This window comes from Pyxicephalus adspersus, chromosome 1 (assembly GCF_032062135.1).
Source record: "Pyxicephalus adspersus chromosome 1, UCB_Pads_2.0, whole genome shotgun sequence".
Lineage (NCBI taxonomy): Eukaryota > Metazoa > Chordata > Amphibia > Anura > Pyxicephalidae > Pyxicephalus > Pyxicephalus adspersus.
Genome location: NC_092858.1, coordinates 67052094 through 67068158, shown reverse-complemented (window position 1 = coordinate 67068158; position 16065 = coordinate 67052094). Strand labels below are relative to the sequence as shown.

The window sequence follows — 16065 nt, the reverse complement described above, 5'->3', positions numbered from 1 at the left end:
TGAAAACTAGAAAAGTTCTGTAAAAGGGAATCATCTTTATACTGCATGCAAAACACATAAACCCTAATGTAAATTATGCAAACACTATGCGCAAAAAAAAAAAAAAAAAAATACATTCATCAGCATATAGATTGTAATTATGACATGGGGCAGTCATATTTGCTCATCAAACATTCTGTTTCCTGCTCTGTAGTGTTATACAAAAGGTTATGCTTTACCATACAATGCAATTGTGGATTTGGGCAACTGGCTAAATACCATGCATTTCCTATTAGGTTGATCCCTAACACTGTCCCTCATCTTGATACTTGCGTACTAAATCCCCCTCTAGAAACTCAGCATTCCAGATTGGCTCCGGGGATTTCCCTTAAGCCGCATAAACACGTGCAAGAATAGTCGTTGGATCCTTTCATGCTCATTTCCAATGACCAGCACTACCACGATGCATTAACGGGTGCTGTACATACAGCACCGTTCTGCTCTTTGGAGAGGGGAGGAGGAGAACGACAGAGCGGCACCCTGCTGCGCGCTCTCCTCCTTCTCTTGCATTAGGATTGTTAGTCGTCCATGGATCCGCCAGGACGGTCGTTCGGACGATGGACGACTGGCCAGATTCTCGTCTGATATCGGCCCTGAGCCGATTATCTGGCGAGAACCGTTGAACGTGTGTACGTAGCTTTACTTTCAGTGGCCACATAATAAATACAGTGAGACAGATGGCAATGATCTTAAAAGATTGTAAGCCTTTGCTATTTTGTTAGGATAGAAATATGGGTAATATAGTTGCTACCTTATTAAAATGTAGTCAGCTACTGTACTACTATCCTTTTGTCAGTATTTTCCAAGACACTTAGACTTAAAGCAAGCAGGTGCATAATAGGCATTCAACTCCAAATACTTGCTTAAGGACTATCCATGCAGTGAAAGGATGACAATATCCCAAGAGCATGGACACTTGTATAAATGCAATTAATTAATTAAATGCAAAAAAAATGTTTTTTCCTAATATGCAATCCTTTAATCCTGCCACGAAATGGAGTAGATGCAATACCCCACAACAAAATAACTAGAACGTACATCCAAAGGTTTTTAAGTTAATTTGCTTTCCTTTAAACATGTGAAATAATTCCATACTGCTGAGGTGCCCTGCTTTTTTACAATCAGTCTATAAAAATAAGTGTTAACAAGGTTTAAAGGTTCTGTTTAGAGCAAATTAAGTACCTGTTAAACTATAACTTTTTTTGAGCCACTGTTTTTTTCTGCACAAGCAAGAAAACCGTATGAAAGTAAAAAAACAAAGCCAGCAAACAATATTTAATATCCTTGTTATGCACAGAACCCTCTGACCTGCTACAGATTTTTTTACATGTGGTCTATAGTGTTATCTACAGATAACAATGAAATGTTCCCATAGACACTATCCTATCACCATGAGGGTTTAATCATGCCACTACCCATATTACCATCATGCACACCACTACACTGCCATTCATTTTCAACTGCCCAATGCAATCCAACAAATTCTTAAAATGCTCTGATGTGCTTTGAAGATCTGCCTCATAATAAAGGTTATATATGTGGTGTATACATCTGCCCACCCAATACTATAAGAGTGTTAGTTAAGTTACTACTCATGACAAAAAAAAATATGCTTTTTGTTAATCCCAACTGCAAATAATTTATATGTTAGACATTATGAAAATCATATTAAATTAAATGTATAAAGCACCAACATAATATGCAGCTCTGTACATTATGAAAGGGGATGATTGCCTTCCTCTGGACCAACTATACCTTAAAGGGTTTTATTTGGGATATGTGGTTGAACTTGATGGAATATGTAACTATGAAGAGGCCAAGCCTCATAGATGACAAAGAAGGAGCACCTGCCCAGTCCCAAAGGAGAACCCTGCCCAGTATAGTTTAAAAGCAAAATGAAGCCAGCTAAACTAGCCACAGGACAGAAAAGCTGGCTTACAGAAGATTCTAGAAATGTTCATAGTACACAGAACATGCAAGTAACCCTATAATGCAAATAGCATATTTTTATTATTAAACAGCGCTTATGCGGGACACTTCCGACCTCCATACTACATAGTAAGGCCCCCAAACATAGCTTTTGGCCAATACTCAAGTCTAGGAAAGGACACCTTTGAGATGTGAAGTACATATCTGCATTACATGCCTGGAACAACCTGAAACTGGGGGCTAATGGGAAAACGCAAACCGCACCAAGCATCGTTTCTAAAAATTCAGTTCACCAATGCACAAGGGTCTTTGACATAGCAATACCTTGCTGATAAGTACTTGTTGATTATTTAATAATACTACAAGCATCAAATATAGCACAAATATGTTTGGAGGAATTTGGTTTTTGAGACATTTGTTTAATCCATGCTTTTGTAATACATGCATTTTTATAGCAAGCTGAAACAAAAGCCATGGTTATAGTAATAGTTAAGAAGAACATAAAGTAGTTTTGCTAGATTAGGCTTTACAGACTAACTATAACTTCACAGCAAACTCACCCTGTAACAGACCTTAAAAATTTGGTGGCTCTCTCGACTACTTCAAGCCAGACAGAAGACACTGTGCTCTCATCAAAAAGTGTTGCTTCAGGCAGAGCTCGTAGTGCATCCAGAGACTCTTGTAGCAGCTCACTGCAGAGATCAGCATCCTCACCTGCACACAAAAAAAGGCATTACTACAAGGCAATTTTGCAAATACCTTTACACCAATATTAAAAGGGACCTAATATGCTATATTACTTATAAGTGGAATATTGGGGTCAAGGCATCCTTCTTATGGGTAATCACCTTGTCATAATTCCATTCTTGGCTCTGATTCTGCCAAAGTTAGAATTTTTAGTTAACACCCACCTAAGGGTATTCCCACTACTTCTGTAGATTTCTTCATAAAATACATAAATCATAAAAAGGGAGAGTAGAAACCCCACATAACTGCCACAAAGCATTTACAGACGGGTGATCCAAAATGCATCTACCTTACTATTAGAATTTCCAAAACATATAAGAAAAAGTTATATGGTTAACCTTCTAGCATTTACCAATCTCTAACAAATTATTTCAGGTTAGTTGACCTTTCTGTCTAGACTCTATATTTTGTAGAATGATCAGAATCCAGTTCTGAATCAGCAGGATGTTATCATACCAAGCACTACATGACGTCATATAATAGAGTTCTATGAGGTCTGTTGAATAGGTTTTGTGATTGGGAAGTGACACACAAAGAAGTGTACCAGTCATACCTGTGGAATACTTCACTAACAAAATTTAGTGGTGGAAAAGAACCGAATGGACATTTGTTTAAGTACATTTTTCCAAATTTAGTTCAATGACACCATAATGAATGCCTTTTCAGTAAATATTTTACATTGCACAAGTTTATATACAACCTAATTACAGACAATGTATGCATACGAATATGAGGTTTTATTAGCATTGCTAGATTAGGCTTTCAATAAGTAAATGACAGCATGGGCTCAGAAGAGGGGTCACAGTAATTAAGGACCTGTGAGATTATGCTGCCTCAGATATAGATAGATGGAAGGGTTATAGGGTGACTTAAAGCACTTAATTAGCAATGGAATCCTCACTACCTATCTGCGAAATTAGTATTTTCAGCCATTTTATCACTCTTTCATTGCAATAGTTAAATAAAATTTCAATAAGGGTGTTGTTTTTGTTTTTTTTCTGGCAGGCTCTAGATATCTATTTTACTTTAACCCGAATCTTCATTTCAGCATATTAAAAAAAAAAAACCTGATGTTTATTTTAAACACACTGCAACAAGATGCCCCTAAAAAGACAGAGCATATACTACATAACATAAAATTTAAGTGTAATATATTTTGAGAAGGCAGGAAGGAATGTAAGACTCCATATTCGCTTTACCACAATGCATTCTGTCTGCATTAAAGTATATTTCTGACATTCAAGCAGTATCCTTACCAGATCTCCAGGCTCTACGAAGAAATGCAAAGGCAAAAGAGAGCGCTGCCCGGGATCCCACCCTGGCAAGTCCTTCCACTCCTTGACCAACTGGACGGGAGCTGTGTACATGAAAGTTATTCTCAGAATTGTCCTCACTGCAAGGGATGAAGCCACTGATTTAAGAAACAATGTCAGACTAACATGAAACACAATTAGAGAGCAAAATATCACCACACAACGTAACAAAAAAAAAAACAAAATATAGCACAACACAAAAAAAACACACAAGAAAGAAAAAAAAAAAAAGCTTCTGGACAATATGAAATTAGTAGTAAATATTAATAGGAAAATGAGACAGAAGAAGCAGGGGTTTTCAATGAGATATATAGGTGTATTAAATTGTGGTAAATATTTAAAGCTGTGTAACAAATATTCATACAGTATGGTATTGGTCGTTCTCATTCACAATTAGTTGGGGAATGGGACCTGTTCACTATACGGAGGATCCCTACTTTTTTTTTTTTTTTTTTTTAACATTCTTTATGGATCCCTACTTTTAAGAATACCAAGTAAATACAAAGAAGAGAACGTTCCATATCCCAACGCGTTTCACCTATGGGCTTTCTCAGGGGACTTGCGGAAAGCGTTAATGATTGTAGCAGGTTGTAGAGCATTCTGATAGGGATACCTCAATGGTAAATAAGAGTAAATATCCACACTATTGTCTGATACACAGCTTAAGGAGAATGGTATCCGGTTGTGTGCCGAGTTAGGCAGCCGGAGGCGCTGCAGAAGAGTAGATGTATCAGCTATTATATGGCATATAATATATCCGGATACGGAATGTTCTCTTCCTTGTATTTACTTAATATTCTTAAAAGTAGGCATCCTCGGTATAGTGAATAGGTCACATAACCCATCTAATTGTTAATGGGAACGACCTATACCATACTGTATGAATATTTGTTACACAGCTATATGTGATTTACCACAGTTTATTACACTTATATTTCCCATTGGAAACCCCTGCTTCTTCTGTCTCATTTTCCTATTACCATTTGATTTTTGGGGTTGGCAAAATAATTGAAAAACTTGGAGGATAGTTAGACTAAACTTCCACTTTTACCTTGATAGTAGTAAATAATAAAAACAATGATTCAAGGTATCCACACACATCTTGAAATGAGATAAAACAAACCACCAAATAAAGGACAAGATTTTCAAACACAAATTATGTCAGATAGGCAGCAAGTGGAGTGTTCTGACCAGGGACTCGACAGTGATGTACAAAATAAGTTGCTAGGATGACTGACTCATGTATGGGTAGCTACAAACAAACTCCAAATCCATATTCAGATGTATAAGCAGCAGAGGCAAGCAGGTAGTTTATGTTCACAGATGTCTCTTTGTCCACTAAATTTACGCCCGTTATACTGATCAGCCCAAATATTAAAACTACTGACAAGTGAAGTGATTAACATTGATTATCTTGTTACAAGGGCACCTTGAACAAGTACCCAGCTGTGTGTGTATATCATGTACCTGGGGAGGAGATGACATCAGGATAAACTATGGGAAGTAGGCAGGCCAGCAGAGGTACCATAACTTAAAGGATCTGTTTCCAACATCTTGGTGCCAAATACCAAAAGGATCACTAGAAGACTTTTAGAGTCAATGTCAAAAGTTCTTTTGGCAGTATAAGGGAAACTCACTCAATATTTTGAAGGTGATTTTAATGTTTTGGCCAATTGGTGTACATACTACATTTTTACCATTAGTTTTCACAATAACAACTTTATACCTTTCCATTCACAACCTTCAAATATGAATAAATAGCTGTATACATAGTATATAGTGCATGTGGCTGAAGTCTAATGTAAAGCTCTAATGTGAAAATGTGACACAGGTTTTGGTATGCAATAAACCATTCCTATTACTTCAGATGCAACTTGTTCTATTTTAGGTGTTTCCAACAAACAAAATAGCTTTAATGTGTACTGTCATCAGTTAAAAAATGTTGCATCATCTCTACAAGTGGTACATTTTTGTTTAATGTAGTCACTAAAGACCAGATACGAAGGCAGGAGCATTCAGATTGTGTTCTTTGGATACCAATGATTTTAGGATACCAAGAATTTGAGGAATTTCTTACAATGGCTACACTCCAAATGTGCGGATGTAAACTTTCATGGAATGTTTTTGGCAAGATAATGTTGCCTAAAATATTTTAGTATATACTGTAAATGGAAAGCTAATATTGGAATTCTTACAATTTTTAAGTATCCTACTGAATTGGGTAGATGTGACCATGGTTACTCTACTAAATTAGACTTCTTTCTTTACTATATGTGAGTACATTGGCTAATGGGATTCAACATAAGCTTAGTTTAACAAAGGGGGCTATTCAATTAGGTTTCATTTGAAAATTACTATGAAACTCCAGGGGGAAAAAAAGAAAAAGAAGAGGAAGATACACAGTGTAAAAAATAAACTTATAAACAAGGTACCTTTTCTTTTCAGCTACAGAGGGAGGGAGAGTGCTACATTTCCACTTTACTTTGACATTTTCCTGAAAAACAGTTCTGTTTAGTGCAACAAAATAACGTTCCAGTATGACCAGCCTCTGCTTTAGCCTCATGGCAGAGAGCGTGGTGGTTGCAGTCTGTGCCGCAAGCGCTTGCTGTTCCTTCACTAGTACATGGAGGCACTCCTTTAGTTCACTCACATCTAGAAAACACAATGTAAGACAGCTCTAAGAATGCAGCACTTTTCCTGGAAACAAAGTACATGCTCATGAAAAAAAAAAAAGTTACATTCATGTGAATACATATCTTGAGCTGAACGTGATCACATTCAAAAAAGCAACAAAAAAAAAAATAGAAACAAAAGGGAATAAAAGTGATTGTATACAAACAATTCAGACTTTGGAAGAAGATGGAAAAGCACAACTAGGAGTTAGGATGTTAAATATTAATCTGAAGTCAAACAAGGCCGCAGATTCTTGGCCAAAAATCCCAAGCCTTGATCACCATAACATGGTAACCAGCTTATAACTAGTCCCTTGATGTCTGCCCGGAGATCTCATCAGTATTTCATAGAAATGTCAACACTATAAGAGCAGCTGCTGTTCTACCCACTATTGGCACTCAAGTTCCTCTTATCTTGTAGAACAATTAAAAAATATTCTACACAGAGAGTATATGTATCAGTTTCAGCAATAACAGGCTGTAACATAAGACAGAACTAAAATTAGGACCACCAAAAAAATAATAATACACCAAGAAATATTTGGATGATATTTTAGTCAAACAAATAAACCACAACAAAGGTCAATGAGAAAACAAAGAGATCGTCTAGAATGTCTACAAACAAATATATGGATTTACAGGACACTTTGAAAACAAGCCAACCACTGCAGCTAGTACTGTCATTTTCCGCTTACTGTGTTACCAAACACAAAACACTTTGAGTGACATATTTAGTCATATATAACTGGATTGTTAGATGTGAATATGACTACTACAATCTATACCATAACCTGCAACTATAAAAAGACAACTTAAGCAAAAAAGAAAAAAAATAGAGGCGTCAGTACCCTACTTCTGGAATTCCACTGGAAGAAATAGGAAGAACTTAGTAGATGGTTGTGACCTTATTACTTGTGATTTTGTTACATTCCCCAGTAACTAATTTGCTTGAATCAGCACACCTAAATCGTTCCAGTTTTACTGCATATATAGTTCTACTTACTTGTAACACCAATATGCCAATTTTAACTTTGGTTTTTCCATACACACATACACAATTAAGCGTACATTAACTGAATAACTATCTGGACATATTTTGGGGAGTTATGTCTAAGAATTAACACCTACAATGTAAAATAAATTTCCATGCAAAAACACTTTTTTTCATGGAAATTTGGACAGAATTAGACCGCTAGGGGGTTAAAGCAGTTCTTGGAAATCACAGATTAGTTGCATGGTTTCTATTCTCTGAGAATATCATCTTTCTAATCAACGTTCAGGCTAAAGGAGGTGTGAATTCCTGCTTAGCTTGTGCTGACCCTGAAAATCAAATTGACAGCTTCAATCTGTGTGGACCAGCTGTAACTGCCAGAATTGATTTCTCAGTTATTGCATAGAATGTTTGGATCATTTTTTTGAATCAACTCCATCCAAAATACATCACCATACAACCAAAAAGTTGAAAAGAGTTAAACTCCCTTCTTCCCCCTTCTTTTCCCACTGGGGAGATTTTTCACAGTTTCTCAAAATACAAAAAGAAGTAAAAAAAGATCTCTCCAAGGTAGAGGATTTTTTAGACAATTGTGGCTGCAAAATTCCCCTGCTAATCTTCTTGCAGTGACAACTCTTTCATTTGTTCTGGAAATCATTCCCAGGTGAACTGAAAGGGAGGCAAAATCTAAGAGCGGAATCTCTCCAGAAGTTACACATACAATAACAACACAAAGGTTCTAGTTTGTACTTTAAAGTAAAGTAAACTGGCTTTGTACACACAAAAAACTAAATTCCAGACAAACAGTTAAAAAGCATATGGGGAATGTACCTGCCAAAGGATTTACAGAATTTTCACAATATACACACATAGCTATGCAAGTATAAACCCTGCTCCCCCAGCTTAAATTATTCGCTAAAATAATTCTATAATAACAGGACAGTAGTCTTCAACTGTATTATAACATTAAAAAAATATGATATAGCAAACATTATGAGACAAAGCATAGACAGCATAATCATATTACTATAAAATGAGTTAAATGTACTTTCTTTTATTTAAACCAAACCCATAGTGTAAAAATATACAGATTTCTACCCCTATTACCTGGCTGTCTGCCCCACACCCAGCTGTCCATAATGGTTTTGGCCTTGTAGTTTAGTATTGGCATGTCATCTTCTTCCTTTTTCTCTTTGTCATTCTGATCATCTTTCTTTGAGCTGCCCTGGATTTCATTTACTTCATCTGGAAGAGATCATTGTCTATTAATAGGCATCAAAAATACAATATAAACTAGGCAAAAACACAGTCTGTATATTTAAATCTTGATTTCATCAAAATCAGCAATGCAATTACAACTTTAATCTCTTTCTGACAGTCCCTTGCATCTTATTTTAAGGAGATGCTCAATGAACCAAAAACAATGTATGCAGCAATTATGGCAATGCACAACACTGCAGCACAGATATAATGCAGGTGCATTAGGGTGACTTTCAGAACCCATGTTACTATGTATGGATATAGTAGTGTGTTGTCACCTAAGTGAGACTGATTGTTTCTGCTGTGCCTTTCTTAGACCACTTTCTGCCATTTAAAGACAATATAGAAACGGAATTGTAAAGTAAAGTGAAAGTGAGTCACCATTACCTGGAATAGAAAGAGTAGATAAAAATTATATCAGGACTTCTTTAAAGTGAATCACCCATGAAAATGAAAGGTCCACTTATTTCCTAGCACCACAACCAAAAAAAAAAAAAAAAAAAAAAAAGGGTCAAGGGTAGTGTCTGAGCTAAGTGCAGAATTTGTTGGATTTCACATACCCAACACCAGAGAATTTTAAATAGCTAACTTGGGCAAACAGAGGTAATATTGAATCTATACTGTATTACTATATATTATATAACTATAAGTCTAGTTTAGCTACTAAACATTAATGTAAAAGAAAGGTATTCATAACAACAATAACCATGCAAGCCTTGTGGTTCATGTATCTGTAATTCTCCATTCAGATCATCAAATTAATTAACTTACCTTTCCTGGATGGGAGGTCTGCACTCTGTGAGCTTTCAATTCCTGTGTAAACTATCTCCCCATCTTTCACCATCTCGTTCCACAAACTGCAGAAACCATCCCGAGTAAATGCAAGCTGAAAAACAATAAAGATTTGTTAAAGTACAAGTAGTGGTTCCCCATGAATGAATTTAAAAGCTCCCAGCTACTCCTCTCAGCACAGGGTCAGTACCTAGACTTAAAGTGTACCTAAACTCAGAATTTTCATGTTACATAAAAGTGTAGACAACCCTTTTAGGCAAGGTACAAATTATGTTGTTTTTTTTTCTGGGACGACGCAGGACCAGATGCAAGACAGCCCCGGATTGATCGGACTGCCCTGCGGGATTAAAGGTAAGTGTGTGATTTTTTTTTTTGGACGTTTTGAGTTTAGTTCCTCTAAGTGTGAGAATAAGTGTGAAGCCAAATCAGAGGTGACAATGTAGGCCACATAATAAGTGCCATGTATTTTAGTGCTAGATGACCCACTTTTGCCATGGTGTAAAATATAATGTTTACCTATCACATCTACCACAATCTTACTTTTTTAGTAGGTTTATACAGTTTTCTTTATTCAGTCTTTGGCCAGCCTACAGAATCGACCTGATATATTAAAGCTCTCCAAGGCTAGAGAGGATACACTTTCATCAGTGAAGCTGGGTGATCCAGCAAAACTGGAATGAATTTCCAGTAATTTGCTGTTAGACCAGATCCATTCCAGGTATTATGGATCACCAAGCTTCACCAATAAAGTGTATCTTCCCCAGTTTAGAGAGCTTTATTAAATCCGCCCCAACATGTCATTAATTACAAGCAAATATATGTGTTAAAAACAATAACACAAGTGTATCTAACTTTTTTTTAGTATTAAATGGAATGAGAAGGGTAAAACCCTATCATTTTTTTTTTTTTTTTTGCTGTGAGTTTTTTCTTTTAACTTCTTGTACTGAAAACACAACAAAAAGACAAATGTATCTCTTTATTAGGTACTGCCAGAATAAGCTTCCCCCCTAAAAACTTTCCCATGTAACTGACTTTCTGGAAACGATTTCTGTCCAAGTGACAATGGCTAGCAGGAGAAATAGAGAAGGGGAATCTCTCCAATGGGACACAGACAGCAAGTTTTGGCTTTAGGTACACTAATGTACTGTGAACTACATATTTGCATTACACTGTACAATAGGCATACAGTGGGGGAAATAAATATTGAACCAGTCACCGTTTTTCTCAGTAAAAATATTACTAATGGGGCTATTGACAGGAAATTTACACCAAATGTCGGTAACAACCAAAGTAAGCGATACATACTAAGAAAACAAAACAAATACGTTCATAAATTATGTGTCATAAAGTGGAATGACACAAAGAAGACAAGACACCCAGTGTATACTTAAATACTGTAAAATTATTTTGTCCCTATATGCCCTTTTAAAACAAGGTTTCGTAAATAAAAAAAGATAATATCAGTGGAGTGATATGTGCCTCTCTTTAAACCTGCTATAATGTTCTATACAACTTGACAAGTCCATAGGAAATTATTGTATCGTTAGGTTTTTGTCCATCCAACAAGTTAAAAAAAAAAAATCACTTTCAATAATATTTACTTCCTACATGCTCCTTAGTGCTCCTTATCACCCCCCAGAAGTGGAGAAGATCAACTTCCCCAAATATACACCAGATCACTGAAGGTGACGCAAGTAGCTTTCTATTCAGGTACTGAAACTGTATCTGTCTACAATCTAATTTCAACATCTCACACAACTGCTGGGACAAACTGTACCTGGTAGCTTGAAGAAAAAAAAAAACACATCATGGCAAGTCACCAGATACATTTAACAAGTCTTAGTGGAGTTGTTTACTACCACCACTGCTATAAAGATATGTGTAAATACAGAATACCATAACTATGTTACTATAATTACTGCTACCATGAAGATGTATGTCATCGTATAATATGCAGCTGCTGTTGCTACAACCAGTACACTAAAAAAAGATGAACAAAATATAAACAATCACTTGTAACACTACTGTAACTAAATGGAGACATTACAAGTACGACTGCAAGACTTTTCTAGAGACCCCGACTTTCTGGAATGGTCTTCCTCGTCCTATTCAGCTTGCTCCTACTTTCTGCTCATTTCATTCAAAACTCATTTTTTTCAAACTTGCCTACCCATCTTCTACTATCTCCTAAAACCCTCACTACATCCCATCACTACATATCTCCCCTCCTATTGTGTGACACTTCCCTCTCCTCCCAGATTGTAAGCTCTTTGGGGCAGGGTCCTCTCCTTGTCACTGTCTATACCTGTCATTTGCAACCCCTAATTATTGTACAGCGTTGCACAATATGTTGGCGCTATATAAATCATTTTCATTATTATTAATATAATAATAAAAATAATAATAATAATAAAAGTATAACTCTTACCATCACTGCTTCTACAATGTAAATATAGAATACAAGAAGTGCATAGATTAATTTAGAAATTCTACCACTATAATATATGTGTCCTAGCACTGAAGATACGTAGACCACACACCTCAAAAACATACAAAAGAACATAAAAAAATCCCATAAGCCCAAAAATGCATAAAAAAAAAGAAATGTTTATTTTATCCTCTTCCTATTTTGTCAATGTAATCAATTGTTCCCTGGCTCCTAGATGCTTTAAGTCTATAAATCTTGCAAACAATATGTTTAAAATCGATACCAAGGCATAATCAATATATTTTCAGTTCATCTCTATAATACCTGTACACGTTCCTATGTTTGTCACCTTCGATCATGGAGGCCAGGTACTCAGGGTTGGTTGATGTGGACATACTGCTTCTTTATAAGTATGACCCTTTGCCCCTCTCTTCCCGCTTGTATCTGCTGTACCCTGTCACTCTTGTGCTACACAGCCACCCATCACTGCAGCTTTTCTGTTCTGACACTTATGCCACTCTCCTTTGCCCTGCTCAGAGCACACTGTCCCTTTTTTCACCCAACTAACCCCTAGGTCCTCTGCACATTATCAAACCAACACCTCTCTTCTTCTCTATCATCCCCTCTCTCTTCTTATCACCCTCCACCCATGAACCATTTATATTAAAAAAATAATTACTATAAAATTATAGATAGTAGTTGCACATAGTACAAGCTGAATTATAATACTACTACTACTGTGATGCCAGCACAACAACAGTTCACAACTGAATGCCAGCACTTCTTTCTGTGCCTAAGTTTAAATATTCATACTTATAAAATGTTGCTCACAAGCACACATTTCCCTTTGTTCCCGCATCCACCTGGCAACAGTTTTTTTACAACCATATTGGATACATTTTCTGGGGAAAATTATTTCCACGTATCAAATAATGGGCAATCAAATGAACTAAATCAGAAAAATGCTTTCAATTATATAATTAAAGCAGAAGCTCAACATTTCCCCTCTGATTGGCCGATATATTACTTTAAAGGAAGAAAATCCATTTTTACAAATTACCATCTGAAATTGTTAAACTGACTTGCTATGTACACATGTTAGATGATTGTGGGCCAAGAAGAATGACTGTACATCTGTTCCCAGAAGCCGTTCATTGATCTCTCCTGGCGAATCAATACACAAGTGACCGAGGATGACAGATGTATCCCCTCCCTTCTTCATAGTTGGTTCTAGTGTTGCTGGAAATGATCAGGACAGATCATTTCTAGTGGCATCATTCTACCATGTGTTCATAAACTTGTCTAGTTTTTACTCTGCACCTTCAAAGTTCTGTAGGACATAAGGAGATAAACTTCTAATAGTCAAGCAAGCAAATGAGGAAGGCTCCGAGTAATGAATGAACTGACAGTAAGAACATAATGTTTTTTTTTTTTCTTTCACTTGAACACTTAAAAACAGGATAGGGCCTAACTATGCAATGCAAAAACTGAAGTATAACTACATGGGCAATAAGGAGTTGGTAGACTGGTTTGTACTGTATATATTACCAGACTGTAACTCTGTTTTAATAAAACACAAACAATACAAATTCACAAAAATAGTGTTCTTTTGGTTGTGACTGTCCAACAACAGACAGGAATCCATATATGTCCCCAAGACAAAATGAAGAATACAATAATGTAAGTACAGGTTGGACCATGGATTACTGTTGATAAATGTTTGGGACAGTGTAAAAGATGTATACTTTCCTAGATTACAGGGAAACAAAAGGTTTCTCAGAAGTAACGTGTACTGTGACAGCAAAGTTTTCCAGTAGTTAAGAACAGGATATTTTTCAGGATGTGACTTAAACAGAGCAGAGAAAAAAAGTTCAGGTCTATACGCATCAAACTCACTCACACATAAATAGGTGTAAACCGATGTGCTTCAACATGGCCATTGAAAAGTTCCCAGTGGTATAGGGTATGCTAGATCTGAGGTTTATATTTTGATAGCCGGAAGATGCACATTGCTGCTAGCTTTCTTTAACAGATATTATCTGGGTCAACTTACATTAGTATTTTAATCCTTAAACTAGCATTACATACCAACAAGAGGAAATTAAAATAAGTATCCCACCAAAAAACCAGCAGCACCAAATACATGCACACAATTTGGCTGTACTACCTGTAGGTCCGTTTTCAACCATTTTGAATCAAATCTTGATTGTGCGACCAGGGTGAATGTTTCTGAAGACATCTTGCTTGCACTTTCTTTTGCCTATAAATAAGTAAACAAATGCATAAGACTTTAGACCAATAAAACAAAAGATATTATCTAGCCTATATATATTACACGTAAAAAATGTGCAAAGATTATAAGCATACGTAGAATGCTACTATTACTTATTAACGTAACAGAAAATTGTATTAGAGTTAAAATATACAGTCATGTGAAAAAATGAGTGCATCTTGAAGAATTTGTGAACTTGAAGAGGCAAATATTAGGTAGGTCCCCAAACAAACAGTGCCTTGAGACAGTGGTCCCCAACCCGCGGGCCGCAGACCGGTACCAGTCCATGGCTGGCGAATTGAGGGACGCAAATGACAGGAGGCAGAAGAGCCGGCAGCGGTAGCGGAGCGGCCTGCTAGTCTAAAACTAGTGACAGTAGGAGCACAACCAGCAGGAGTACGGGCGGCTCTCCTCACACTGCTTATACAGGTGCAATGTATGTAAGGCTTATACTTCTCTGCATTCCCTGCAGCTTTGCACAGCAAAGTAGTTGTCAAACACTGTGGTTGGCAGCATAATAGTAGAAGAGGGGTACCTGGGGTGGCTAATAGCATGGAGTTTTCATCTCCAATTCTGGAAAGGGGCCTACTGATAAAAAAGCAATATATTTAACCTTATAACATACAAAATTTACATTGTGTATTTATTTTCCTGACCCAAATGAATAAAAACTACAGATCACCAAGAATCCCAAAAATTACAGTGCGGTTCATACACAGAAATAATTCTGAAATTCTAAATAATGTAAGAAATTAGCAAGGAAGAGTGGTCCAAAATGTAATGCTAGAGAGGGAGCATTCATTGAAAAGGCCTTAAAGCCATTATTTCTGACAAAGGGGTAATACCAGCTTCTGAGGCCAAGGGCGTACCTATGCTTTTTAAATCAGTCTAAAACTAAAATCAGTCTTTAGTCATGCCTTCCTAACATCACAGTATATTAGTGACCCCCGCTGCCCAATAGAAAGGTGATGAAGAAGAGAAGTATCCAACGCCTTGTAGAAAAAATGCTATATTATGTTTAAATATTTGACAAATGAAAGTTAAAAAAAAAAAATGCAGAACATAAAATACACTAATAAATGTACAGCATAGCAGTGTAACAGATATGTCTAAAAATCCAAAATGCGTGAGCAGGAGAACCTTTAAATTATTCAGCATTCTTAAGTGCATTATTAGCCTTTGCAGCACATGACCCCATGCAGACAGCAGTGACTTGGACAGATATAATTGTAGACACATAAGGTCTCACACACCAACTGTGACAGAGCAGGGAGCTCACTAATAGACACCTAGGATGATAAGGGTGATCCTGGGACTGACCTTATTGTTTGGTATTTCTTGTTGTGGTTCACCTTTTATACACATTTTATATTTTATTTTGCATGGTCTAGCTAGAAAGAGAATTGATGTGTATGTTCAGACACCACCCAATCTAACGCCAAACTTCTCTCAATCAGAATAGAGAAAGTCCTAGAATTTGTTTCCCTTGTGATAGCGAAAGCAGAAGCTTTTTTTCCTACATAGGGTAAAAATTAAAAAAAAATACACTATGTATGGGCAGAGGAACACCGGTATGGGGGATAGAATGAAGTGAATCTAATGAATGAAAAAGATGGACTGAG

General features: G+C 36.5%; 1 protein-coding gene across 1 annotated transcript in view; it reads right to left on the bottom strand.

Annotated features, from left to right (window-relative positions):
* HERC2 (HECT and RLD domain containing E3 ubiquitin protein ligase 2) overlaps window positions 1-16065 on the bottom strand; it is a 97661-nt gene that overhangs the window by 75324 nt on the left and 6272 nt on the right. Inside the window, exons 2-7 of the mRNA XM_072402339.1 lie at window positions 14339-14431; window positions 9723-9837; window positions 8799-8936; window positions 6461-6680; window positions 3972-4072; window positions 2529-2682 (exon numbers count right to left, since the gene is read on the bottom strand). Of these exons, the coding sequence (XP_072258440.1) occupies window positions 2529-2682; window positions 3972-4072; window positions 6461-6680; window positions 8799-8936; window positions 9723-9837; window positions 14339-14410 (800 nt within the window). The 5' untranslated portion in view covers window positions 14411-14431. The remainder of the gene's footprint in view (window positions 1-2528; window positions 2683-3971; window positions 4073-6460; window positions 6681-8798; window positions 8937-9722; window positions 9838-14338; window positions 14432-16065) is intronic.